Source organism: Siphateles boraxobius, unplaced genomic scaffold (assembly GCF_051911475.1).
Source record: "Siphateles boraxobius isolate OS27281-9 unplaced genomic scaffold, OSU_SipBor_1 7, whole genome shotgun sequence".
NCBI classification, from domain to species: domain Eukaryota; kingdom Metazoa; phylum Chordata; class Actinopteri; order Cypriniformes; family Leuciscidae; genus Siphateles; species Siphateles boraxobius.
The window spans coordinates 2,528,229-2,550,249 of NW_027509197.1; the positions used below are offsets into that span (position 1 = coordinate 2,528,229).

At 36.9% G+C, this 22,021-nt stretch overlaps 1 protein-coding gene across 4 annotated transcripts in view; it reads left to right on the plus strand.

Annotated features, from left to right (window-relative positions):
* The first annotated feature begins 19,189 nt into the window (after window positions 1-19,189).
* The window catches only part of fmnl2a (formin-like 2a), a 104,511-nt gene continuing 101,679 nt past the window's right edge, over window positions 19,190-22,021 (plus strand). For 2 of the 4 annotated variants that reach the window (XR_013197067.1, XM_077215247.1), the window contains exon 1: window positions 19,250-19,631. Coding sequence is in view for 3 of the 4 variants with exons in the window: in XM_077215247.1 (XP_077071362.1) it covers window positions 19,518-19,631 (114 nt within the window). In the remaining variant the exon portion in view is untranslated. Of the gene's footprint in view, window positions 19,632-22,021 lie in introns of all 4 variants that reach the window. The other 2 variants (XM_077215246.1, XM_077215245.1) reach the window with 2 other exon arrangements.

Genomic DNA, 22,021 nt, shown 5'->3' on the forward strand with positions numbered 1-22,021 from the left:
TTTTTGAAAAATATACTATTATTTTGTGGTTGCTCAAAATGTGTCCCAAATATTCGTCACCACCGTCAGAAAAAGCAACAAAATCAGGCAACTACAAAAAATCAGTTGGGTGGTGATGGCGCAGTGGATAAGACACATGCCTTTGGTGTGAGAGACCTGGATTCGAATCCACTGTGAGACACCAATGGGTCCCTGAGCAAGACACTGAAAATTAGTTGACCTCTGACATGTATAGCAATTGTAAGTTTCTTTGGATAAAAGCGTCAGCTAAATTAATAAATGTAAATGTACAAGGTCAACTACATTCCTGAGGACCCCATTTTCAAACCTTCAGCTTTACCTCATGCTTCAAGATCACTCAAGCTCCTGTAAGTTTGCTATTTTCTCTTAAACTTGTTCATATTTTTGGACACTGCTACTGTCACAACCATAACATGTCAACACCATCTCTTTTGTATGTAAAATATTAGATTATGACATAAATGTATACTTTTTAAGAAGAGGTCTGAAGTAGCTAGCAACAGAATGGAACCAAGATGGCTAATATGAACAACTCATGCATATTCATAGGCGTAATTTGCAGGGAATTTGCATGTCCCCCACCACTTTTTGCCAGAGTCGATTGTGTCCCCACCACTTTTGAAACATGTCGCGGCACGGATGTACCAATAAAAATAAATCAAACATCTCCAGTTAACTCTAGGAGAGCATTCATTTCATTTGTTCGTTCGTTCTGAGAGGCAATATGAAATGTGTTGTTTTTGAAATCAAGTGATCAAAGTGCTCGTTGCCACTGCTATCCGTGGCGCAGATACAGTGTTCTGTTGTGACTCGCGCACAGTCTTCACAGGGACGTGAGCTTCAATCCGTTGCGGAGAGACTCTCTATTCGTTACGGTGAAATTACAAAACATAATGCACCAAAAAACGTGTCCCTGCTTGATATACAACCACTAATAAACAATCAGTTTTGATGAGGAAAAAAAATAACTATACTACTAAGTGCAGATTAGAACCAAGAACCTCTGACACGCTTGGCAAAAGTTCTGCCACTGGACCATTAAAGTACATGGGGATAACAGTCGAATCTATGTATTTATTTACGTGAAAACTCTCGCCACTAACAAACGACAAATTAAACACAATGTACTATTGTATACTATGTACCATCCCCCCACACACACCTGTCCCACCCAATTTTAAAAACAAAGTTACGCCACTGAGCATATTGTTGTGGCAAAAATTCTGTTAAACATCATCACTGCGTAAGAGGCACTCAGAGTCAAATTAATAAAAAGAAAAGTATTTATTCTTGCAAGAATAGGTTCAGTCTAGTACACAGAAGTTACGCTGTGCAAGAGAGTGACACACAACAGGAAGATATGAGACAGCCTTTATACTGTTTTCAAGGTTCCTCCTCACCCGCTGTACCTTTCACCCACTCAGATAAGGTCCTTACTGCTGTTCAGTTTCTACTTAAAGACACAAACTGGTACTGAAATAAACTGGCCAAAACTGACCGTCCCTAAGGTCAGAGGTCCTGCCCCATATGTTCCTGAAAAGTCACGCACAAGCACGTACACACACATACTTTTATACATTGAATAGGTTCTTTCTCTTATGATACCTGTTTGGGATCAATGACTATTCAAATTTCCACAACAATTCCCCCCTTTTTATCATTCAGATTACCCAATCATAATAATAAAAATAATAGAACAAATTTTAAGTCATATCATCACTTATACTCTTCATCTCTGGTTACCATTACAAATCTTGAAACCCACATGGCATTTCAACAGGCTAAGAAATACAAAGAAATAAAAGTAGAATAAAATCCCTCATTTCGACCCCTCTCCTTGTACGTCATCACATAGCGGATAACCACAGCTTTTAAACTTCTGTTCATATCAAAAACATTCATAGAAAGAAAGAAAAAGAAAAGGAAACATACACTTTAACACATGTCACAGTAGCTCCCACTACTTGTATCATCATATTTTGTTCATCCAATTGAACAGACTCCCAGCTTTAACCAGTCTCTGTACTGAGCTGGAAACACATTATAATGCATGGTAAACATAACAATATTGATAATCCTATCGCTGAAATTGGTAGTACAGTACCCCCAACCCCCCAAAGATTAACCAATCTTATCCATTTACCATCAGTCCACACCCATTTCCATACATCACCTCCATTTTCCTAACCATATTTTCTTAACTTTTAACACCATATTTAATAAAATCTATCCTGAAAAGGTTTTATATTTTTTTATCCATTCTTTTAACCAATGTAGTTGTTCAAAATTAACTCTAATATTTCAAATACGGACCATCTTTTAGCTTATTACCATACATATTCTCCCATGATCGGCCTTTCTTACCCTTAATGGAAAGCCTAATCAAGTTTCTTCAATAATAATCCCTATAATTTACCTGAAATATTTTCTAATGAATCCTTAACCAATCAAATCATTTGATCTAAGCCCTATTTTGATTCAATCAAATAAACTCATCAAAATCATCACAAAAACACATTCTTTCGCTAAACTCAAACCATTAGTTGGTGCATCTTCCTCCAGGTGTGTTGGTCATCTCGTTTGCCCCATGGACATTCCGTCTTCACCAGGGTGACACTTTGCGTGCCGTAGCAATGGTCTTCCATCGCTGGTGAGGGAGGCTGTTACTAGCACGAGCCTTTGACCCCTCACGTTGTCCTCATATTTGATTGTTGAGGCCTGTCGGTGTAGTCTAAGGTGAGAGGCTTGGACCCAGGTGTCCCACTCTCCAACCATTTTCTGATCATTACCAGATTTGCCCCTTAGATCACGATGCACCCCTACTGGAGTGAACCATCTCCTGCTTAAAATACCTTAAGTATTTTGTTAGTGACCGCTTGTCTTGCCGCTCGTCCCCTTTGGTGTGACCTGTGGAATCAACAACCTGAAACATTATCTCCGGATAATTTCTTGCTCACTTAATAGCACTCGGGGTCCTTTTACCCTGAAAAACACTCAACCCACTTTGCTCATGTCCACAACACAATATTTATACATTTGGAACAGAATTAGTTCTGTTTTCTGCAATCCTTCCTGTCATTCTGCAAAAGGAAAATCTTAAGTTATGCGCTGCGCAGGTGTGGCCTTGTTTCTTTCTTCCACACTAATAACCCAGGCCAGGATAGTTAGTCAAATTCACCCATAACCATTATTTTATTAGGCACATTCTGCCCTGCATCAAAGTCTGCATGCTCTGTAAAGAAAAACAAATGTCGAGGTTATTTTCAGATAGTAAAGTACACGTAGTTTCTTTTGTCTGCTGTGCTGCCACGGCCTTCGCTGCTGCATCTGCCCTGGCGTCTCCTGTTGAAACAGTCCTGCAATTTTGTTATCAGCGTGTGCGGCACACTTACAGACAGCAATTTTGTTAGGGAGAAGAATGGCTTCTTGCCAGGCTTTTACCCTATTAAGCCCCTTGTCCTCCCAACATATACCGTCCCTTAATAAACCAAATTTTGTCAATTGTTATCAAAATTGTTACCATCCCCCCTTTTGATGCATGAATCATCTCGTGCATCAATCTAAAATAATGGTGTTTGGATAAAGTTTGCCATCAACACTAACCCAAATGTTGTCCCAAAGCCAAAATTCCTCCAGACATCTTTCTCTGCCTCTGAAACAAAAATATGACTTAAAGCCACAAACACATCTTCTTATCAGAGTATTTGGAGGGCAACGGCCCTCAGTCTTACAGTGTATCCTGCTTTTCAGGCCTGTTGTTTGGTCTCTTAATCCCGTCATCTACAAACATTGTTTCTGAAAATTCTGTTTCAATTGTTTCTGTCAGGTCAGGTCGTGCTGTACAGACTTGGTCAATGTCAGTCAAACAACATTTCCCCCCTTTTGTTCACAATATTCATAAATGTGAAGGACTCTCTGGATAATTTGTTATTGACTTAGCCAATATGTCACTTTGTTATTGCCTGCAAATCTAAAACATTTTAGTTTATCTCAACCCATGATGGACATCTCTCTACAACTTCACAAATCCAATTTACTGATCTTCAAATCTACATTATGTATGACAAAAGTATTACTACCAGACAGAGCTTGATGGCCAATCAACTTAAAGCTTGTCCCATGTTCTGTATTGTCTCTTCATCAGAATTATCAGCTTCTTTAAAATTTGTCATTTGCCTTAACCCATCTGTAATGATAAACTCATTCCAGAGGTTAATGACGCAATATACACACCAATCAGGGGGAATATTAGTGCCCCAAACTAATACATACAAGACATAAAGTGCTGTCACCATCACACACACACACTCATACTAGACACACATATGTTAACTGCTCATTCACAATGTTCACTTTTCTTTATATTATTGCTAAAATATTTAAATTTTAAATAAGATTTTAAACTTCCCATTTTCCTGTAGCTTCTACCTAATTTTACATGGTATCTTAACCACTTTCAAAGCACGTCTGTTCATTATTCATTTGATTTTTTGACAAGTCAGCTGGGTTGTTTTGTTTCATTATCATTATTTTGCTTCAGCTTGCTCTAGCAGGCAGATAACAGAAAGACAGACACAGTTACCATCCCTTCCTCCAACTCAGGCAGTCTCTCTCACTATAACAAATAATTTTTCCACCAGCCTCCTAAGGCTGTAACTTAGACAAAATTTGTATTCATTACAATAACCTTTGACCATTCACCTTTGTCATCCAGACTTTCCTTAAATCAAAAGCTGTCTTCATCTTTAGCCACCACCATGTCTAACGACCTTCAAGAGTTAAAACTATGTCATAGACCTATTAGTTCAAAATCAACACTATGATTTTCCTTGCCCATAAGGCAAACCAGTACATAAAAAGTTTTGCTACTGTCTCCACAACAGCTAATGGGAATCACTTCATGGCCTCAGCTGGCTCTTGAAAGCCCACTCCTGTTAGCCCTTTATCTATAATCTCCATCAGGGTGTTTTCCCCTGGCATATTTGCAGATGCTTGTCACAATAAAAAAACAAGCCATACAACTAATGCGGTTTCTTCTGGCGAGTGGTATATATAGAGGAACTTTGCTTTATTGGGGAGACATGCCGTGACTCGTCACCGCGTCATCTCCCCTTAACGGCATAAGGACGCTGCTGGCCTCACAGCTCCTGCTCAACCCTCATACCTGTCTCACATAACACACCTCCATTCAGGAGATGCCCAGTGACTTTACGTGATCCACTCTGGCTTAGGTTGCCCCCTGTCTGGCCAAAGAAGGTCTTACCCGTCATCGAGATGGTCACTCGTGCCCACTGGTGACCGCTCTTTCCAATCACACAATCAGTTCTCTTCAACAGACCTCAGCTATTTTCTGGAGCTTAGGAAAGGCACGTTCAAGAGTCACCAGAGCCATTCCGATTGCCTAATAGTGTTCACAGGGAGACAGGTTAATAACAACAGTATTTAATCACTTAAATCCATTAACTATCTTAAAAGCAGCAACCTAGCTACTTAGACTATACTCAGTGAATTTAGATCACAACCGTACATTCAGTGTACTTCATCTGTAGCCGGAGCCATCGGTCCTGAACGGTGGAGACTAAATGAGACAAAGTTGTTACTGGTCCTAAAATACGCTAATCAATATGTCACCTCTATCGTTTAAGGTCTGCATTATTTTAAAGACTTCTTTAAAGTCATTCAGTTTTACTTTTAACATTTTTAACATTTAAATACAAATTGCCCTCTGAATGGTAATGATTTCTTTTAACATCTCTGTGTCTATGGTTTTCAACTGAAACACTGTGCTTTACTATAAATAGCTTATTATCACTTATGACACAGGCTCAGATAACAGCTTTTTAGCTGACATTGAATGAGAGAGAGACTCTGAGGCATTCAGGACTGGTACACTGCATTTTCATAAAACTTTTAACATCAGACTTTATCTACCATATTTTAACTCTAGCCCAGCTTAAGGCATCTTTGCCAGAAATTACATGTGTTTTCAAATAAACATAGTTTTACAGTTGTCTTTTGCCCACGTCAGGGAATCTAGACATTACAAATTTCCATTCAGATTGAGTCTCTGTCGCCCTGGCACTTTCAGCCACAGCACACACCAGATTCAGATAAGCGAACTGTTTCAGCCAAATCACAAGCTTATCTTTTAAAAGCAAAGCATCAGCTTCTAGCTCTTTCATGGTCAACTTTTCAAGCTGTTTGTTTAATCAGATGCCTTTCAACACATTTTACATTTAGCAACTGTTAATTCAGTAGCCTACTACTTCTGCTTATTTGTTCTTACATAAAAATAATTATTCTAGTTCTCAATAACGTTTCACATTTCTCAATCTCCAATTAGGATTTACTTTTTTGACGAGGCAAGCACTCTCTGCTTGTGATACTTTTGCAGTTATTGTAAATCATCTGTGAGATTAGTCTCTCTATATACTCTAAAATCCTTTTTTAAATGTTTAATTACAACACAATCATCCTGTTAGTTACTTTGATATATTTTGCTACTCACATTTGTTGGAGTCATTATCTGTAATTTTACCTCAACCTTTATTCATCAATTCACTTATAAAAATTACTATTATAGATCTTTTCTTCAAAAGGATTCACTTTAAGAGTTCAATCCTTTGACCTTGTTTTTATCTCTTGTTCCTTCTCAGACGAAAATGTTAATATCATCATATTAAACACTGATCTACTTTCAAACCCACATTATTACCAGAAATGTGTCACTATATTACACTTTGTTTTTTTACACCTTCTCGGTGGGCATTTACAGTTACATGTTAGCTTGTCCTGCTGACCACAATCAAGACACTCTCTGTCATCTAGTGGGTTCATGTGTCAGCCTCAACTACAGCATCAGACACCTGTCCTTTACTATAGTTTGATCACTGTGAGCTTGCAAACGGCTCCAACTTACTGCACACCCTTGAAGCAGTGTGTGTCCCATTCAGGAATGTAAACAGAGCCACTGATTAAGCAGTTCTCTGTATTCTTTTACAGTCCACCAGTGGCGAATTTAATCACAATAGCCAAATCATAATCTTCATCATTATCATTGGCCGCACATTAATTTTAATAAGCTGCATCGAAATGCTCAAAATATTCTAAGTTGTTTTCACAAAGTTTTCGTTTAACTTTAGTCATACTTGTCCAGGGAAATTATCCTGACCCATAATTTCATTTATAAAACAGACAATATCTTTTGCTTCAATTACTTAATATCAACAAATATCCAACATTATACATTATTGATTTCCAGAATTTTTGGTCAAAGTTGTCTTTACATTTTACTAATTTGGTATTATCATCAACAACCCTAATTACAGAACAAGTACATATCTAACATCCGGGAACCGGGCTGAATAATCAAACCCTGTTTCTGTACCCCCAGCATAGCTGGACCCTAGGTTCAAAACACAATGGTTATCAAACTAAAACTAAACCTAATTTTAATCATTATTTTACCATTAAAATATAGAATTTTTCCCCATTTTGCTTAATGAAACATTCCTTATCTTTATATCACATTAGTCCCCGTTAATCATACTCAATGCCTTATTTTTATTCTGAAACTCATTTTTCATACCATTTAAACAGTTAATTTGACTTCCATAAATTCTGTCAGACATTTTATTTTCATCACATATAGTTTTCTACTATATTTCTTCCATCTTTCCCTACATGCCAGTTCCTTCTGCATCCTCTGTTCTACATGCTAATTCTTTCTTTTCTCTACATGCCAGTTCCTTCATTATCTAACCAGTACATGATTGTTTGAACAATCCCCATACAAACATATCTCACACACCAACCTTATTGTTTTTTTTTCGTTTTTTTTTTCACTTCCTTCTTCCATCAAGTCTCTCACCCGTCATAGTGACACTTGAATTTCCAATCTTTCCCTTGTTTTGATAACAATCCCCTATTACACACAGACAGCCTTATTGCTGCTTGCAACTTCAATCCTTATCATATAAATTTAAGTTCTCTAGACATCTAATGTCATGCATCCATTTACTGGATGAAGAAGTAAAACCCTATTTCTCTCGACAGTTCTTTTTAGCTGCCCCTTTAAGACAACAATCCATTGTTTGTCCACATTGCTTACACATGTTGAACACAGCCATAACTACCTTTTTTGTTTCTCACTGCCCTGTTCAACTGATTCTCGCACTACTTTCAGTCTAGTTGTGCTCAGTGTTCCCTCCCTGGGAAATAATGGTATTTTCTCAGTTTTTTCAATATCTAAAACATAAATTTTCCCCCATAATTTTCTCATTTGATAGAAAAACCGGTGTATCAAATTTGCATGCTTACTTTGAGACTTCCCCATATTGGCTGCTTCTCTGTTCTCTGTGGATTTCTCTTCAAAGCGCGTTTTCCTGATCTGTTAGGCGTCCCCAACAGACCCGATTTTTTATTTTAACCCAAATCGGTCGGGTTGCACTATTAGTGCCCTCCTAATTAAGGTTTACCAAAAACTGTTCTGGTTCCCCCTAATTAGCCTCAGTACCTAAAAAGAATTTGCTCCGTGGCGGAACAACTCATTTTCAGGTTACCTATCTGTTTGAAATCTCTTGATCTGTTACAGACCTCAATTAATCTCAGATAATTTCCTCTCGTATCTGTTTGAAACCTCTTGATCTATATATAGATCTCAATTAATCTCAGATTACGTACCACAGAAACAGCCCTCAGCCAATATGGTTCACTCACATTTCATACCCGAAACAAAATACTTTTCCCCAAAAGAAAATATTTTAGACGTCTCTTACCAGAGATACGTTGGTTGCCACGGGTTCGCTTTCTTTTGATTCCAGTGGAGCCCCTCCCGGACCCGATAGCGGTCGGCCCCTCTCTCTCAAGCTTACGAGGTAGAGCTGGAACTGCTCAGTCCAGGTGGCCAAACACCGTCCGCTCTCAGGTCCAGAAGGCACTTCCAAGGAATCCCACTCTGACACCAAAATTGTTGTGGCAAAAATTCTGTTAAACATCATCACTGCGTAAGAGACACTCAGAGTCAAATTAATAAAAAGAAAAGTATTTATTCTTGCAAGAATAGGTTCAGTCTAGTACACAGAAGTTACGCTGTGCAAGAGAGTGACACACAACAGGAAGATATGAGACAGCCTTTATAGTGTTTTCAAGGTTCCTCCTCACCCGCTGTACCTTTCACCCACTCAGATAAGGTCCTTACTGCTGTTCAGTTTCTACTTAAAGACACAAACTGGTACTGAAATAAACTGGCCAAAACTGACCGTCCCTAAGGTCAGAGGTCCTGTCCCATATGTTCCTGAAAAGTCACGCACAAGCTCGTACACACATATACTTTTATACATTGAATAGGTTCTTTCTCTTATGATACCTGTTTGGGATCAATGACTATTCAAATTTCCACAACAATATCATGTGAAAGAGTAGGTTTTTGTCACCACTGTCAGACATCACCACCGTCAGGTTTTCTGTCTGACGGTGGTGACGAACAGTCTGACGGTGGTCAATAATGATTGTTTCTACCATAATGCAGCACGAATGACTAACAGGACACAATCACACGCAAGAAAATAAAGCATCAGAGAATCATGATTCTGACTGATACAGTATTGAACCAAGAACAGTAGTTCACCAAGAAGGAACCAAGAGTGAAGCTCAGTTATTCATCCTTCTGTGCCTTACGTCCATTCTAAGTCACAGCACCAAGACCGTCAGATCGTAAGACATACCAATGCTAAGCTGATGCTTGAAGTCCTAAGAGAATATGGTGTCAAACTGGAGGTCAGTTTTGAACTTGTCTGCAGTTCACAGACAAGCAAGGCATGTCTTCTGCGCTCCTGCACCCGGTGTCTACAGAAACATACACTTCCCACAACACAGCAAGACCAGACCAGTGTTGAATGGCAGCAATGGGAACAAGTTCAGAATCAAACAGCAGATGGGCTCCACTTCAACACAAGACTTGTGATTCACGGTGGCACGCTGGGAGAGCTTATCCAACGATATGAAGACAAACTGAAGACAGAAAAAACAACACACGTGTGCTCAGTTCAGAACCAGACCAGAGAGTATAGGAACTTGATCGAGAAGTGCAATGATAGCACAATAATTGTGCATGTGGACATTTTTGAGGCGTGGAAATGCAAGTATAGTTCTGAGGTACAGTCATGCTATTTTGGTCAGAACCTCCCACAGCTCAACCTGCACACTGGCATGTCCTATACAAAAGAACAGAAGACAGGCTTTTGCACAGTATCAGAATCCAAGCGACTAGATGCGTCTGCCATTTGGACTCACATGGAACCAGTCCTGACAGATATTTGTTTAAAGTTTTCCAAAAGTTGATTTTATTCACTTTTGGTCAGATGGCCTCAGCAAGCAATACAAGAACAAGAAGAACTTTTCTCTCCTCTGTCTGCAGTGTCCCTCCAACTCTAGGTTTCAAGAGAACAACCTGGAACTTCTTCCCCACCTCACATGGGAAAGGAGCCCCAGACGGCATCGGACACTGAAAAAAATTATACTTTGGATTAAAGCTCCAGTAGGTGGCTTTTGTAAACAAATATTTGTTAAAACTCTCATTATGTCCTGAAAGTAGAATATGAGACAGATAATCTGTGAAAAAAATCAAGCTCCTCTGGCTCCTCCCTGTGGTCGTACTGCCATTTACAGAAATACACCGCTCCCGGTCAGAAACAACCAATCAGAGCCAGGAGGAAGGTCTTAGCAGTGTCAATCACGCTCGTGTACGCGCTGATCACCCCTCTCTTGCACAGCGCGAGCGCGTACCGTCGTTCGTGACTCTCCTGTTCAAACTCGTTCATCCAAAAAAGATTTGTTCATTTTGAACGAGTCTTTTTTCTGAGTAATTTCGTTCATTCAACGAACGAATGACTCGAAAAAAGATTTGTTCATTTGGATGAACGAGTTCGATCACGAACGTGCATCACAAAACAGAGCAAGGCGAGCATTTGTGCTTATAAAACTAAAAGTTTTTTATTTATTTTTGAAATGACCGATCGTTTCACTAGATAAGACCCTTATTCATCGTCTGGTATCGTTTAAAACCCTTTGAAGCTGCGCTGAAACTGTCATTTGGTCCTCGAAACGTTTGTGTCCTATTGAAGTCCATTATATGGAGAAAAAGCCTGGAATGTTTTCATCAAAAAACTTAATTTCTTTTCGACTGAAGAAAGAAAGACATGGACATCTTGGATGACATGGGGGTGAGTAAATTATCAGCAATTTTTTTTTTTAAAGTGAACTAATCCTCTAACGTTATCTTAGTAGCTATAACTTATAGAAAGAGTGCAACCTTATAAAGTTACATGTATTGCAAAATACATAATGATTTGAGGACCAAGTTTGTAGTCAAAGTATGGGCAGGCCATAGTCAATGTAAAGCATATTGTTGATGTTTACTAGCTGCTTACTAGCCTGCGCGTTCACGGCAGGCTCCGCTGTGGGGGAGGAGCTGTGGAGGGAGGGCTGTAGCGCAGCAGAGAGCAAGGGGGTTGGACCTGTAAGTTGTGCTTGTTCAAATTTTCAGGCTAAGTCAACATTTTCTCAAAACTCTCTACTGCAGCTTTAACTTAAAAAAAATTATGTAATTTGTTACAACATTTTTTTTTAGATTTTCTCAAATTGTATTTATGATTTAGTTAAAACCACTTACTTTGAGGCAAAGTGAAAACAGAAGGTATAAACTGAAAATCACAATTTTCCATTGGAATTATACAGATGCTGACAGCTCATAATGGGGCCATTTACACCTGGTCACTTCATGCGTTTTTACAGATCTGATTTATCAAAACGATTCCATTTACACCTGGTCACAAAGATGTTTTCGCAAAACGGATATAAATCCGATCTTCAAACAACGCGCTATATGCAGATTTAACGGAGTTCACGTCACCGAAAGCAACAGTAATGAGCTGCATTTTATTGATTATCAGCTCATTTCAAAATCAAAGACCGCAATAAGAGAGACAGCACTGGTAAGATCATTTTGTTTCTTTACTTTTAATGAAGATGATTGTGTGTTAAGCGTCTGCGACTTACTTTCACTTTGATTGCGATAGTTTGCACGTTGACGAATAGATGCTCGAGCTGCTCATCTCTGCGGTGATGCGTGTTGCCTAGCTTCGTCATAATATAACATAAAATATAGCCTAGGCTAAGACACTCGCACACGTTTATTTTTAGCATTGTTGGGAGAAGTCCAATTTACATATGTGGTCTCTTTCAACAACCAGATGCAGTTTCGTCTGTTAAGCGGCCCAGACCTCCTCCTGAAGTGGTTTGAGCGATCGGATTTAAATCCATCTCGGATGCGTTTCGGAGGGCATTTACACCTGGTCTTTTCACGACCGGACAACTATAAGATCAGAGAAACACATGAAGTGGCTAGGTGTAAATAGCCCGCTGTTTACATCATCATTCAGGATGAAAATGACGTTTTCAAATGACGCAGGATGACGTTTTCTACAATATCGAGTGTTAGGTTAGTAAAGTATTTACACACACTTGATGTACCAATGCTGCTTTCTTGCTGCAATGACCCACTGGGCTCTTCATCTGTTGTCGTCTGCAACATGTTAGTATCAAAATTAGCGCAATCACAGTGTCACATGATCAACGCGACTAGTCGACGTCAAGCTTAAAGCGTCCCGGCATTGCATTAAGGTCGACTAGTTATTAATGGTTTATTTTTAGTCCGTCAGCTTTTTAACAAACAAGGTTTCTTAATGACATACACAGAGTTTCTTTCAGAATACAATATACCAGTTACTCCCAAAGAATTTGCTATAGTTATGGGAGCTATACCAACAGGGCTCTGTATCCTCTTTAAAAATTGTCCTTACTCTCCTACAATAATTAGTACTCTTCCTGAGCCAGATAAAACTCCAATTGGTAAAATATGTTTTTCAGGAAAAAAAGATAGAAATAATAAAGTTAGATCCCTCTTTCTTGTAGATATAGTTTCTGTTTCTCCTGTAATTTCATACTGGAGTAGATTATTTAAAAATTTAAATTGGGAAAAGATTTGGTCCTTACCACAAAAATATTTTTTAACAAATAAAGTAAAAGAAGTATCCTTCAAAATATTAAATAAATTTTACCCTGCTAAATATTTCATGATTAAATATAAAAGTAATATTGATACAAGATGCTCATTTTGCCAAGTTCATACAGAAACTGTTTATCATTTATTTTGGTCATGTTTCTATACTAAACAACTATGGGAAAGTATTGGCAAGTTTATTAAAGATAATATCCAGCAAGATATATCAGTAACCTTTAAAGATATTATTTTTGGATACTTTGACTCTGATCCCGTTAAAAAAAAGCCTGCTTTGTAACCAATTTAATTTATTTTATTGGGAAATTCTATATCCATAAATGTAAATTCTCCAACAACAAACCAATTTTTATAGTTTTTTTGAAAGAATTTGAAATGTACCTTAACACCATCTCATCCTCAGTAAATAAGAAAGCAATAAAAACACTTTTATTTTGTAATGACTTTAATTTGGTTAGACCTACTCTAAATTTTGTATAGAATATCTTGCCCTCTTGACCCTCATTTCATTTATTTTTATTTATTTATTTATTTTTTTGTTGTTGTTGTTTTTTTGTTTTAGATAGTTACACACTTGTGTTAAGATGACTCTGTACATATTGTTGTCATATTTTGTACAGATATGTTTGCAATTTTGTAACATAATTGAATGCTATGATTGTCATCTTTGTTTGTTTGTAAGCATAATAAATAAAAAAAAAAAAAAAAAAAAATTAAGGTCGACTAGTCGACTAATCGACTACTCGGTTCAACCCCTAATATATATATATATATATATATATATATATATATATATATATATATATATATATATATTATATATATATGTGTGTGTAAATGTATATATTTTGAATGAATTACACTTTTTTCAGTGGAGGAACTGTGAAAAGGACTGCAGGAAGCCTTATACTGCAGGGGAATGATATTGTGAATGGGAATATCTTCCATGAGATGGTTGGCAGAAGCCTCTGCAGCACTATGCTCAGGGCCGTATTAAGAAAGTGTGGTGCCCCTGGGCACTATACCTCAAAAGGACCCCCCCAAAGAGCTGGAGAAACTTAACTTCAGCCACGAGTCAGACATATTATGGCCTACGTAGCGCTAGCTAATAATTTTACCAGCGCAGTTTAAAAAAAAATGAAGTCGAATTTCTATAACTCTGTGTGTTGAACTGATAATCACTCTTTTGTGTTTTAAACACAATCTACATACTACAGACAACTTCATAAAGAAAAACAACAAATCAAAAAAAATATAATCATAATCTATGACAACTTCTATTATAAACTAGATTAGAGGGTAACTCAGCAGTACAATTTAGAAAAATCACAAGTGCATAATAATTTTATAAAATCTGAACATTTTGTGAAAAAAACATTATTTAGTGGGAAACAAATAAGATACAATAAGTGTAGCACTAAATCTGGTAAAACGTTTTCATGTATGAAGTTTAGCAGAACTGCTTCTTCCTTGATTTTGCGCAAGCAAAGGTGTCAACTACATCCCGAAAGTCCATTTCTTTGTTACCGTCTCCACAGTTAGCTCCGGCTTCGTCAGAGTCAGCGCTGCTAGTGATTGCAATTCCTGTGATGTTCTCACAAAAAAATAGTGATGTTCTCACAAACAAAACTTTCGATCCCTGGAACATTTTGAATTGTAACTAAACGTCTTGTATCCTTGTCTTTCTTTAGCTTTCTTTTTGCAAAACCACTCAATTGACGTCTGTCCATTTTGGATTTAGATTCATTTTCTGTAGCTGTCAAAAAAATGACACTTGCGCGTACTTGTTGTGGACCAACTCAACTCTGACAGATTGGGGAGGGGGGAGTGATAGTGGTCATGTAATCTTTATTTATTTATAATTTATTATTATTATTATTGTTGTTAAATTAGTGTTCATAAACGAGACATGTGTGGTCTTTCAAGAATTTCAAGTTAATAATACAACAATTTACGAAAGATTTGTTTAAAGCTTGTGTCATGTGGTGCCCCCCTAGTGGTTGTGAATGGTTGGTGCCCCTGGGCACTGGCCCAAGTGCCCTTATGGATAATCCGGCTCTGACTATGCTCCATGTCATTACTGAAGCTGACATGCAGCCATATGATGCACTCCTTTCTCAACCACTTAAACCTGTACCTGCAACAAGGAAACTCCATCAGGTCACACCGACACACCGAAACGACTCTGAGATCCATTGCAGATCACTGTCCTGTTTCTGCAGTGAGCCACAGATGTGCGAGTGTTTCAGCCCAGCAATATTCCAGTTGACTGCCAACACACCCAGGGTACAGGTTGAGGATGATGGTCCAGAACTGGTGGTTAGCAAAGGCTTTCACTGTTGACGCTCATCAAGATGTGGAAGTGGGGTTTTTCACCCTCATGGGCCCAACTCACGATTCTATCCAAAAGGAGGTGGAAAGGATGTGCTTCATACCATTTGACCATATTCTGGTCAATCTTGTGGAACCGTCATCACCAGGTCGTGCAAGCAGGACAAGGGAGATATACAACCTGTCCGCTGAAGTCATGGACTTCATAGAGGAGAAACATATACACCATATACTTCCTGATAAAGCTAAATGAGTGGTGAGTGATGTAAATCAGTCAGGGAATACTCACAGGAGTTCACATATGAATTATTATTATTATTATTATTTTTGTGCCAGATATGTTTTGTGGTATTTACACAGAATGCTTTCTGTATTTTAAAACATTTCAGTTTATAGAAAAGAGACAGTAAGATGTAGTTATTCATTTATTATTTCAGTTTATAGTCTAGTTTACAGAATAATATGATCTGTATTAGTGGGGCGCACTACGTGACAGTTAAATATTAGGTCAGTGATGAATTCTATCTTATTGCTACTGGTAATGATTTATTTTTTACTTATGATGATTATTAAGGGGTACTTTTATTAATGATAGCCTATTGCTAATTTAACCTATATGTTTCTTATTGAATGTCTGCCACAGTGCTCACAATTGTTGTTATCTGTTCTTCACGTCCAATATGTTTACAGTCCAGTTTTCAGAAGAATATAATTTATTATTTTATGAGTAGGGGGCACTAAATGACAGTTATGATGATATCAGTGATGCATTGTACATGTATTCCTACTGGTAATGACTTTATTTTTTTTTACTTTGATTTTATATTTGATGATATGGGTATTGGGTACTTCTAATAATGGTATTGCTTAATTGTACCTTATATTCCTTGAAAAATGTTTATCACAGTGCTCAGGATTGTTCTTTTTTGGACCAAATAGTTAAAGTTGTTAAGCAAGAAGCCATTGACTTGAGTGGTATAAATTTTGGAACTGTATGTTTTAATAAAGCCACGGTCACCACCATCAGTTCTAAAGTCACCACCGTCAGAGGGAGTTTTATTTATTTTAAATTAATATGCTTACAATAATGTTTCTTCAGTGCTGTTGAGTTATTAAACTAATAGTATCTTTTAATACAAAAATATGTTTGTTAAATAAAAAACATTACTTTTTCTATTTAGGCTTAAAGTAAACATTGAATGATGTTAGATCTTTTAAGGGAGTACACGTGAAACAGTATAAAAATGAACAAAAGTGAAAATTCAACATTCAACAGAATATATGTGTACTAAGAATGCCACATAATGATTTAAAAAAAATTCTAAATACATATTAGACCAAATAAAAAAATAAAAATATTTGCTTTTTATTGTGTCTGACGGTGTTGACAAAAACAAAGTAATAAATGGAAAAATGCCTATTTTATGAAAAAAATACAAAATGAGGAGGTTGCACCGGAACATTGCTGAACAGCCAAGACCTTGGTTGTCTCATCCACTCTTAACCCAAAAGCACTCAGAACATGTACAATTTGTACGGATTTACAGTAATAATCCAGTGCATCCCTAATTGCTTTTATAAAACAGATGCTAACTTGCTATAAAATGAAAAAAAAAGGCTATGAAATGTACTATAACATTAATTCAACTTTTTACGAAAATTTTAAGAAATAAAGTAATCAAGTGGTATTTGGTTAGGCTATAGAAGAAATAGAACCTGACATGTAAAATAATATGTATTTATGAGAAATTTCATATGTCTTAATGGGATCGTAGACATCCTGAAATATAGTTAGGCGCTTCAAGTTGATTAAACTCTGTAACAATAACTGGCCCATTCTCTGAGGCAACTGCAATACTCTCTTCACTAGATGGCGAAGTGGTGTCAAAACTATAAATTCAAGGTCTCTACAATTCTGCAACAGTAATGTAAAACATTAGGGTGCACATTTTATAAAACTAAATGAGACTTAAAACATTTATCACATGTCTTGGATTAAAGATGTATTTATGACCTTGATGTGTGTGTGCTCGCTAATAACATTTTCTGTGTTTGAAAAAAAAAACTTTTAACCTGAGTAGTTAGCTATAACTATGAAAATAAAATAAATATTATTTTTATTAATATGATCAAACTTGATATTTACACCTGATAAACATACTCTCAGATAATGATGTAAAAATCTTCGAAATTTATCACACACAAAATGTTGCCCTGGCAAAGTATTTTTTTGTTGCTCTGGCAGAGGTATGGCTCTTTCTCATAGCAAAATATAACATTCTTCAGAACTCAAATGTATTGTTACATTTTCAGTATGATGGTGATCAGTATTGGGGACAACGGAAATTAATGTTTTTTTTTTCTCTTAAGAAAAGTGCAACAGAATTTCCTTGACACCTTTAATGTATTTTTTATTTATTTAGAAAGTTAAACATATGTTTCAAAATTTAAACAATCCTACAAATATGAGGGAAAAGCTATACAACATGCACAATAAAGGTCAAAGCTAACAATTCAGCTTAAACAAATCATGCATTTATTTATTTTCCTTTTATATCATTCTAGAGGGGCAGAAAGGTTTCCTAATTGACAAAGCATGCATAAACCCAGTATTGAGAGGACCTGTTAACACAACATATGAGCACAAATAAGTATAGCTCCTGTCTGGGTCACAGCAAAATCCTGATTTGAAACGGGTGGCATCACTCTGCCACTCAGTACAATGTCTTCTCTGTGTTCTGTCCCTGTGTGGAGTTGCTGTATGGAGTTTAAGAACATTGCTTCCTTCATCTGGCTCACAGACAAATTTAGCTACATCTGTCCTGCAACAGAGATTTGATTCTTCCTCCTTTATTTTTGGCATTTTATAAGTCCTTATAGTGCACTTGGGGCTCCGAGGGTCTCTCTCAGCGTCTTAGGTTTCAGCAGCTGTGGACTGCCTCTTTTCTCTTTTGTATGAAGTCTGGTCTATCCTGCCGCATTTGGAGTTCAGAAGAATTCTTTAAAACTCATGTGTCTTAAAGTACAGAAAGTATTTAGATTTCTCCGCATTTAACCATACAGTATGACACCGTGCCATCATTGCTGAGATGGAGATGACTGTGATGATGAAAGGATTGCTGTAAAGGTAGCTGGCAAATGGCCATCTATGAGTATGCCTACTATTCACTATAAACAGATGAATGAATAAATGTACAGGTTTCCTCTTCTGGGAGACTGATCAACATCCCTGGGTATTTAGCGTTACAAAATAGAGAAGCAGCTGTGAGATATAGCCTAGAGACTATGAAAAAAAACACAATTGCCTGATTTTGTTTTATTTATTTGTATTAATTAATTAGTTAATTAATTTATTTTAATAAAAATACCTAAATAATAAAATAAATACAATTAAATACAAAATAAAATAAAAAAGCTGTGTGAGTTTTAAAAATTTATGAAGCCTAACTTTTACATTTTTCTCTTGTTTGGTGCAGTTTTAATTCCCCCTGAGATAGTATTTTTATTGTTTGTTAGCTATTCTGTAACCTAATATTATTGTGCGCAGAAAAAAGAAAAACGTAAAGTGAGCAAAGAGAACTCAATATTGTTATTGAATTGTATTAATCTTATTTGTGTATGTTATAATTAGAAAATAAATTATTAATTCAAGGGTTATTGGTGACAAGGACTAGGACTTTTTTTTAGGATTTTTCTCAGTCAAGCAGCCACGCCTCCCGGACAAGCTCATGTTTTATTCATGAGCACAGCCTTCGCTGTAATAGGATTGGTAAATCCGCTTGCGGGGCGGAGTTGAAGCGACTGCGCCTGTAGTTGTCCGCTGAAGTGCGTTTCAGAGACTGAATCATGAAGAACAGAAAAGCTCATTGGGAGTGGTGCGGACATTGTGCAATTTGCGAATAGGACACGTTATGTGCGCTCTTGTTGCCTGTGTGGAGTTATAATGCAGCTGCTCACAGACCCTGCTGCTGACCTCCATGAAGTGTTCAAGCTCAGATAAAGTCGGATAGACACTGTGAACGGATACTGGGAACACATACAGGACAAACCCGCAGAATAAGAGTGTGATTGTAATACTGGAGGAGAGATGGGGAACGCTGGGAGTATGAACCAACACACGGACCCCCGAGGACACCACATGCCCCTCAAACTGCCCATGCCCGAGCCGGCGGAGCTGGAGGAGAGATTTGCGCTCGTTCTGGTCTGTAATAATGATCTTAAAGATTATCTGACAAACTACCAGAAAGAAATATGCACTTTCAGATTTCACTTTCCTTCTATTCTATTCTATTCTATTCTATTCTATTCTATTCTATTCTATTCTATTCTATTCTATTCCATTCTATTAACATAGTTGTTCTTTTATTTATTTACATTCAAAAGTATATGGATCCGTCTTGTTGACATATAGAGAAGTTTATGTTGCCATTGCATTTTTTGGTTCTATTTTATTCTATTCTAAACTTGGTAGTAGTCCTACTTTTATTTATTTGCCATCAAAATATATGGATCCGTTTTGTAGACATAGAGATGTTTACTTTGCCATTATACTGTTTGCTGTTAGTCTATTTTATTTTATTATATTCTAAACTCGGTAGTAGTTATTTTACTTTATTTACTTTCAAAAGTATATCCATTTTGTAGACATATAAGAGATGATTATATTGCTGTTTTACGTTTGCTGCAATTTATTCTATTCTGTTCTATTCTATTAGTCATGGTATTAGATGGTAGTACAACAGTACTTGAATTCAATTATCATATTCATATACCATTATTTACTGGCACTTCTTTTCTAAATTTGCAGTTATTTTATTTACTTGCAACCAAAAGTACATGGATGCGTTTTGTAGACATAGAGATGTTTACTTTGCTATTGTCGTTTGCTTCTATTCTATTCTATTCTATTCTATTCTATTCTATTCTATTCTATTCTATTCTGTTAGTCATATGGTATCAGATGGTAATACAACAGTACTTGAATTTCATTATCATATTCATATACCATGGTATTGTTTACTGGCACTTCAAAGACTGCCATGGTACTACATGATACAATTTCCAAAAAGCTGTGCCACTTTTTGTTAAGTTTTTTGTTTGTGTGGTGATGTTTGATATTCAGGTGTGTCTGTCTGAGTTACTTTGATAGATGTTAAGTAACCTATTATAAATAACTTAATCTTGGATGATAGAGCAAAAGCAGAATAATTGTGTTTATTATTATTTCAGTTTAATGTCATTTTGTTCATGAATGTGTTAATAATGGCCCTGTCTTTGGGGCTGAAAGTGCTGCTGAGGGACTCTGTAAAATCTTTTTTTTTTTTTTTTTTTTTTGATATTTTGTCTTGAGAGGTCTAGATTGGTTGTCTTCTGTTTTGGGAAAATTTGCTTATCACACACTTCCACTAATGCTTTCCAGAGAATAAAATAGCCATATGTCTAATACAAATTAGTTTGTTATTTAATATTAATTATTAAACGGCCTTTGTCAAGACAGATTACACCTTCATGTCATAATTTGTTGAAACTCTGGCATCATGTGCCTCTGTCTAGAACAGCAGTTTCCAAACATTCCCTACTCACCCAGTTCTTTAAGCATAATGCTGACTGGAATATGGCACAGGAAATGGTGTCATGAAGTTGGAATCTACAATCCTTTGACTGAAGAATGCAAGGAATGTATTCGATTAGTATGCAGCTACCTGAAGTGTGCTGTGTTGAGTTCTGGCTGTCTGCTAGGCCTGGTTTTATGAGGACATATAAATGTAGGTCAGACCTAATGCTTCACTAAACACTAGACAAACCCTTTCAATTAACGCACACTCTCACACTCACTATTCAGAGAGCTGCAGGTTTCTTCAAGGAAAGCAGCTAGTTCAGTCAGTCCCTAAGAAAAGGGAGTTGGTTCGGTGTCTTTCTTTTACAGACCCTCAGGCTCTGGCTATTTTACCAATTGAGGAGGCCAAACGATTAGTTTCCATTCAATATCCTCAAGGAGAAAACTCTCTCTTAGTCTCTACTCGTACGGCCACCTCCTTCTCTCTATGCATCTGTAACTTGCTGTCCTTATTTGTGGTGGTTTAATAGTAGTCACAGTGTTCTTGTCATGGTAATTGCTCCGAGTCACGGGCAGATGAATCCGGGTCTGTCATGGCTGACGTCCCTGTATGCTTAAAGCCGATTGGAAGCTCTTACTCCTAATCTTTGGGTTTTAGATCACCTGCCTCTCATGGTCTTGATACATATAGACATACTGAGCGAATCCCATTGTTTTGACTAGCTATCATGATCTGTTCGTTATGAATAATAACCTTTTGTGTGTGTGTGTGTGTGTGTGTGTGGAACTATTAGTAAAAGTACAGTACAAAGTTATAGTAGTATGTTCATCATTCACTCAAAAGAAATAATAAATAAATCAGACTAAAAATGTTAATGCTAAAGTTAAATATATTACATTTAGACATAATGTATAGCCAGATGGTCATTATTGCAAAATAAACCCTTACACTATAGTAACTATGATATTTTCGTATCATAATATCGGTAATTATTTCCTTCGGCTGAGACACTTCAGATGCAGACTGTTCTCCA